The 8,011-nt window shown below is 40.4% G+C and overlaps 1 protein-coding gene across 1 annotated transcript in view; it reads right to left on the minus strand.

Moving 5' to 3' along the window:
* Positions 1 to 8,011, minus strand: part of GTF2E2 (general transcription factor IIE subunit 2) — a 71,366-nt gene that overhangs the window by 8,450 nt on the left and 54,905 nt on the right. Inside the window, exon 5 of the mRNA XM_019642846.1 lies at positions 4,633 to 4,726. Coding sequence (XP_019498391.1) covers positions 4,633 to 4,726 — 94 coding nt within the window. The remainder of the gene's footprint in view (positions 1 to 4,632; positions 4,727 to 8,011) is intronic.

Genomic DNA, 8,011 nt, shown 5'->3' on the forward strand with positions numbered 1-8,011 from the left:
GCCAACTTGGGCCAGTGAAACAACGTCCTCCACAACTAGACTGAAGAACAAAAGGACAGCAACTTGTCTGTTCACCTTCCCCCAATTCCCCAGCGCTGTTCCCATCCCCAAACTCCCCAATAAAAATCTTTAAAATAAAAAAAAAATGCATGAAAAGAAGTTTAAAGACAATGTATCTTAATTTTCCTCTATTTTATAAACATAAGCTGTACCTTAAATATAATTTTCAACCCAGGCAATTTGGTAATGTCTGGAGACATTTTTGATTGTCATAATGTGGGGGAAGGTATGCTCCTGGCATCTAAAGAAGCCTGGGATGCTGCTAAACATCCTAGAAGTGTACAGTGACAACCTCGACACCAAAAAATTATCCAGCTTCAAATATCATTCCTGCCAAGGTTGAAAAACCCTGGAAAGTACAGAGATTAATGAAATATATCAATACACAATAATAAACTGAGCCTAGAAGCCAACTGTTTTACATAAACAAATTATTTTTATATTGGTTTAATACATACTGGATTTTCTAGAATTATACACTGTCTACTGTATATAGAATACAGCATGATTAACCTTTGTAAATCACAGAAAAGCTGCTTTTTGTATTTTTCAGATCTTTACGAAGAATTCTTTATCACTTAAGGAAAACACCAATTATGGTATATAAGTTGCCAATACATCACACCTGTGTTAGTCCATCTGCAGCTACCATGTCGTGGACCAAAAAGGGGCTCTACGGAAAGGAAACCTCATAGGGTGATCTGATCATAAATTCATAACTGGGCGGGTCACGGTGGGTAGTCACATAACTTTTTTCAGTAAAAGGCTTATATTTGCCTTAAGCAAGCCCTGTCCACTGTTTCTGTGTATCTAGGTTAACACACCTTTGAAATGCCTCTTTTTTCAGACCCTTCCTTCTTCTAAAATGTGAGGATTCTTTTAGACCCCTCCTTCTGAAGTGTGACCAACCTCAAAAGAACACAATCTTGTTAACTATCCTGTAATCCAATCCCTGCCTTGCTTCCTCTCACCTTCATGTAATCTCCCTTAATTTAAAATGCATAAAAGAAGCTGCAAACCATCATTTCTTGGAAGCATTTTATCTCAGTCTGTTGAGATCTTGCTTCCACACATATCCTTTTTGGCTCAAATAAATTCTTATAAAAATTCTCTACAGGTTTGAACATTTCTTACATCAATAAGCCCCTACATTTAGCAAAATGAGTGAGGCATATTACAGAAGATCAATAAGTATTTGTTGGAGCTTCCAGGTTGGTGAAGATGCAGGGAGGATGGCACACTCCAAGAGAGCATGGAAGTTCATGTCCATTCCCACATACTTTGCCTTATGCATCCCTTCCATCTGGCTGTCCCTGAATTATATTCTTTTACAATACACTGGTAATCTAGTATCTTAGAGTGCTCACTCCTGACACTCCCTCTCAGAAACCAGCCACTCTTCTGTGAGAAGCCAGTGTCTCATGGAAAAAGTCACATGGAGAAGCCCAACCAAGCTCTCAGCCAGCAGTTATCAACTACTGGCCATTCTGGACATCAAGTCTAGTTGAACATTCAACCCCAGCTGCCATGTGACTGCAAACACATTTAGAGACATCAAGAATTGCTCAGTTGAACACAAACATGGAACCAAAACAAATATTAATAAGTTGTTTTAAGCCGCTAAATTTGGAGTGAGTTGTTACACAGACGTGGATAACTAGAATACCTTCTCATTCAATCACTTGTTGGTTTTGCTTAATAACTTTACCACATGTATATATCATTTAGAATAATTTTGCAAACAAATATTTGCTGAATAAATGGATTCATGAATAAACAAAATAGATTGTACCAAAAAAATCCCAGAAAGTGTCAACTATGGAATAAAAAGAAGAGAATGAAGTTGGTAAACTGATAACTAGAAGTTTAAGCAAATTACTGAACGATATAGAGAACCACTTTATATATATACATATATACATTTATATAGAAGAGCCCCCACCAAAATCATACAATTTCCAAATAATGTGGAAAATACATCATATAACATAGTAAATAAAAATGACACTCAGAGCTGATTCAAAAAGTTAAAACCAATCATACGCCATCTACAAAAGAAATATCTAAAACAAAGGTATAAAGTAAAAGAATGGGCAAAAATATATCAAGTCAAATTAATACGACCAACAGGGATACTTTATACGATTATAGATACAATCCTTAAACTGTCTGTCAAGAACATTTATAAACCAAAAACACTGCAGGAAAATATATAAAGTAGTATCTACAGAAAATACTGGAAAATGTCACAAAAATATAAAAGCAATGGGAGATTTTAACATTTGTTCCTTCATTGCTCAGATCAAGAAGTCAAAAAAATGACTATGTAAAGGGTGATCTGATGGATTGTATTTTCTTTTAAAACAAAAACACAACAAAAGTAAAATAAACCAATAGCTAGCATAACAAAGAAATGAGAGAGAAAGCCCAAATACAAAGTTAGCAATAAAAAGGGGAAATAACAGAAGAAAAAAGTAAACAAGTTGTAGTTCATACTCTGCAAAATTATACTCTATTAAACTTGAAAATTAAAAAGGAATAATTTTATAGGAAAACACAAATTACCAAAATTGATTCACAAGACAGAAAACTTAAAGGAGGACACAGCCAAAGAAGATATTATGAATGTTGCTTAAGCTTCCAGTCAAGATGGCAGAACAGGCAAACACTGTGCTGGCCTCCTCCCATGACCACATCAAAATTACAACTATGGGACCACCACCACCACCACTGAGAACTGCCTGCGTCTAGCTGAACAGAAGTCCTATAACTAAGGATATACAGAACAAGCCATGCAGAGACTTGTAGAAGGGGCAGAGACATGGAATGGGCTGCTCCCATACCTACGCGTGGTGGTATAAACTGGGAGCAATATCGTGACTGTGGAGGTCGCCCCTGAGGAGTGAGGGGTCCCAGCCCCACATCAGGCTCCACAGCCCAGGCTTTCACTGTTGGGAAGGGAAGTCCCCACAATTTCTGGCTGTGAGAACCAGCAGGGATTGTGACTGAGACAGAGGGCTGCTGAAGTCCCAGGCATTCCTCTTAAAGGGCCCATAAACAGACTCACTGATGGACTCACTCGGTCTGAACTCCAGCGCCGGGGCAGCAGCTCCAAGGCACCAGGAACATACAGGGAGGAACTGATGTAAGGGAGAGGGCTGGAGGGGCAGCTTTCTCCAAGACACAAGTTCTGAAAAGATGCCATTGTTCCTTTTATGAGCCTTTCCCCAACCCAGCCTGCATGCATGCACAGGCGGGCGCCATCAACCTGGCTAACACCATTCACCCTGCCCTGTAGACCCCACCCTACCCAACTTGCAGGCCCACCCAAGCAGCTTCCAGTGGCTTATCCATACAAACAGTCTGTCTTGGCTCATGCTGTAACTTTTCTAAAATTTCTAAAAAGTTCACGAACTCCAAACAAGCAGCATCTGGCCTCAGCGTGCCCCATACCTGTTGTTAAACAACCCCAAGCCCAGCACTAGCAACAGCTGGCTCAGTTTACAGCCTAGCCTCTCCCAGGCATCTCCAAGCCCAGCACAACTACAAAATGCAGATCACTTTGCAGCTCAAACCAAGTGGCCCCAGGCAGGGCATAGGCAACAGCTGACGTTGGCTTGCAACAAAGCGCCTCCCCAAAAGGCCCCAGAACCAACACATCCAGTGGCCAGCTTCAGACCACAGCAGAGCACCACCCAACCACCTCCACAAATGATACAGCCAAAGGGCAGACTGGGCAGGCACTAGAGCCCTGCTAAAGCAAATCCTGCTCCATAGGGTCAGCCCCTGCACAACAGCTCCTCCACTGTAGTCACAGTCAGTGCTTATAACCAATCAGACTGAGGTTCAATCCCTCCCATTATTGTGACAGTAAGAATCAAGGCTCAACTACAACAGGAGGGCACACACCTATACAAGGGACATACCTAGAGCACCTGCCTCAGGTGATCAGGAAGACTGTGCCACTGGGTCCCACAGGGCACCAACTACATAAGGTCACTCTACCAAGACCAGGAGACATAGCAGCCCTACCGAATATATAGAAATAAACATAGGGAGGCAGTCAAAATGAGGAGACAAAGAAACATGTTCCAAATGAAAGAACAAAACAAAACTCCAGAGAAAGAACTAAACAAAATGGAGACAAGCAATATACCAGACGCAAAGTTCAAAACACTGGTTATAAGGATGCTCAAATGATCTCAGGGAGAACTTCAACAAACAGATAGGAAACATAAAAAAGCAATATTAAGATATAAAGTAATAGTTATAAAACAATAAAGAAGTAAGTGTTTTTGGTACAACTGAGCTATAAGCATAAGAAGTCATAAACTGTTGTACCATGATTGGAAGAACAAATAACCTAAAATTTTTCAAATTAAATATTCCAAAATCCATTCTGAGAATCAATATTTGATGTAGGAGATATTAGCGCTGTTCTAAGAGATGATAATGCTAAAAAGGCAATACTTTAAAATTTAAATTATAATTGTAATATGAATATAAATTTTGTCACCCTAAATTTGTAACATATTTGCAAATTAAAGAAAGTATTTATAGAGGAAGACTTACCTTCGTCCACAGAAAATTGACAGCTCTTGTCATTGAAGAAAAGAATTTTCTTCTTATCTGGACGATTTACAAATAGTATCTGGTCCCCTAAAGCCTTAAAGATAAAGAAAATTTTTTCAGTTAACTCTAAATTACCTTACCTCCCATCAATTTGTTTTACAACAAAGGATCCCATTTCTTTTAACCTTCAGTATACCATTAGAGTCCACTAGACCCAATTTTAATTCTTGAGGTTCTTTTTTGAATAATTTCAATTTAAAAAATTTTTTTTTTATTGGGGAACAGCCATGGTCATTGGTTACACGTTACTTTCATGCTACAATGGCATAGTTGACTCTTTTAGGGAGGGCACAGCTCACAGTGGCCCATGCAGGGATCAAACCAGCAACCTTGGTGTCATCAGCACCATGCTCTAACCAACTGAGCTAACGGGTCACCCTCATGACTATTTTTAAAGATAGATATTTCAAGACTTTTAGTCTTAGAGGCTTTCCAAAATACAGAAAGAAAATATACTTATGTTTAAAAACCAGAATACAGGGCCGGCCGAGTGGTTCAGCTGGTTAAGAGCTCACTTGGAAACACCAGCTCTGAGCAGCAGGGCTGTGGTTTGAGGTATTTTTTGTTTGTTTTTGTTTTTGTTTTTGTGGAGGGCCCTCATATGTGGGATCCGAACCGGGGCCCTCTGGCGTCCCAAGCCAGTTCTTAACCATCGCGCCACTCGGCTGGCCCGAGGGCTGCGGTTTGGATCCCACATTGAGGGCCAGTGACGCTTGCCCTCTACAGCTAAGATGATGAACAACGGCTCGACCTGGAGCTGGGCTACTGTGAGTCACCAGCGACGGCGTAGACTGCAGCAGGGCTGCAGTGGGCTGCCACAAGCTATGTTAGTGGCTGGCAGCCAGCGTGAGCGGCTGGTAGCCAGTATGAGCTACTGGGAGCTGCTGTGAGCAGCTGACCAACGACAGGCGACCGACTGCCTCACCCGGGAAGAGCACAATGATCATACCAACATGGGCCAGTGAAGCGACATCCTCCACAACTAGACTGAAGAACAAAAGAACAGCAACTTGTCTGTTCCCCTTCCCCGATTCCCCAATGCTGTTCCCCTCCCCCAATTCCCCAATTAAAAAAAACTTTAAAAAAACAAACAAAAAACAATAAAATTCAATATATGTAGCAATTATGATTTGGGTCCATTGGACCCTTCTATTAATCTAATAAAAATTGTAGGATCTTAATGTTTTTACTTTTCCTCTACCTTGAAATATTTTGCTACTTGCTCATCATTACCCATCAATTATTTCCAATTATGTTTTAAAAAGCTAAAATAAAAATGTAGAAGAAGATTAAATCACCTAGGGGTGTGAAGTAAATAGCCACACTTCAGTTTTCTTATTGTATTGCCCAAAGTATTGCATCATCTTTCAAGAAGGTATAAAACACTAAAGAGTCTTTGCTGTCTTTAGCTTTCCTGATCACAGCTGACAATTGAGAATTTTTTATTTTCTATTCCTCAGAGCAATGACAAGAAAACCAACAGAAGATATTTCACTATTATTAATGAATGAGAACAATAATGCAAAATCCTGAGAGCAGCACTCTAGACTCTGATGATGGTGGTGAAATTCATCACAGAAATGGTGTCTTAAACTATGTGTTTAGATAACAATACCACAGATGAATAATCTCAAGCTTAAGATTCAGCAAGTGAACATAAATCTTCAAGGACATAAAGGAAATAAGGTATTTTTATCTAGTTAGTCATTCAACAGGAAAGACTTCATAAGCAATATTGTATGATAAGGACTTTGCCATTTCACTTTGCTAAAAGGGCACATTCTTTCATCTTTGTGATGTGTTTGCCAAAATGTGCTTAATACATAAGTTTTTATGTTACATTATTAAAATTTCTAATAAAGCTGTTTTTTCACCTATCCTTTATTTTTATTTAAATTACTCATAACTTATTTTTTAAAGTAATAGACTTCATTGGACCCAGGTAGTAAGAACAGAATAAAAATTCTGCATTTTGAATAATTTTGAAATAATCCTGCCTGAAAATGAAACAGATTGTGTGCTTTTTGTGATCACTTTACCTCTGAGCATCCTTATGGAACAGAGCCACTAAAGATAGGGTGTCAAAGTAACTTTACATCACAAACTCACTTAGAATAAGCAACTATCAGTTTACACCACTGTTCTACTTTAGAATGTGATGAAAAGCCTACTGCACGGTAATAATACTGGTCCCTATCAAAACAGGAAAAAAAAAAAAAAAACAATGGAGCAGGAAATATACCTAGCCTTCTCAACTGTTAAGCTAGGATTCAGTAGTTCCACATTCCAACAAGCTATCAAGCGCAAAATTCATAAACTTTGTTCACATGTTATTTGCAACATTTGTGTAGGTTAAGTTTAGACACTTTCTGTTTCTTTTTTAGTTCTTTTTTTTCTTTTTTGTTATTATTATTTTAAGATTTTATTGGGGAATTGGGGGAGGGGAACAGCGCTGGGGAATTGGGGAAGGAGAACAGACAAGTTGCTGTCCTTTTATTCTTCAGTCTAGTTGTGGAGGACGTTGCTTCACTGGTCCATGTTGGTATTATCGTTGCGCTCTTCCCGGGTGAGGCAGTCGCTCGCTGGCCATTGGATGGCCGCTCACCGCGGCTCACGGCAGCTCACGAACGCTCACACCCGCTGCCGGCCAGCCCCACTGCAGCCTATGCCATCGCCAGCGACTCACGGTAGCCCAGTTCCAGGTTGAGCTGCTGTTCACCATCTTAGCTGTAGAGGGCGCAGTGTCAATGGCCCTCTAAGTGGGATCCGAACTGGGGCCCTGCTGCTCAGAACTGGCATCCCAAGCCAACTCTTAACCAATGTGCCACTCGGTTGGCCCTGTAATTATTTCTTTTAAGTTTAGACACTTTTAAGTTAAAAATCATAAAAGGGTTCTGCTCTAGAAATGGCCAAATAGCTCCTAAAGGGATCAACTCTTCCACAGAAAACTACTATAAACTCTGGACAAGACATTTTTTAAAAAGCAAAAAAGCTGAAAGAACAAAACAGATTTATCATATGCCACCCACTACAGAGAAGATCAAGTTTGGAGCTTGAGTCTAGCTAAGATAACTGCCCAGTTGAAAACAAAACATTAAAAAACACTCTTTGGGGCCAGCCGAGTGGCGCGTTGGTTAAGAGCTGGCTTGGGACGCCAGAGGGCACCGGTTCGGATCCCACATATGAGGGCCAGTGACACTGCCCTCTACAGGTAAGATGCTGAACAACAGCTCAACCTGGAGCTGGGCTGCCGTGAGTCGCCGGCTGCAGCCTCTGCTGCAGTGGGTTGCCATGGGCTACTGTGTGTAGCCAGCAGCCA

Source organism: Hipposideros armiger, unplaced genomic scaffold (genome assembly GCF_001890085.2).
Source record: "Hipposideros armiger isolate ML-2016 unplaced genomic scaffold, ASM189008v1 scaffold_73, whole genome shotgun sequence".
NCBI lineage: Eukaryota > Metazoa > Chordata > Mammalia > Chiroptera > Hipposideridae > Hipposideros > Hipposideros armiger.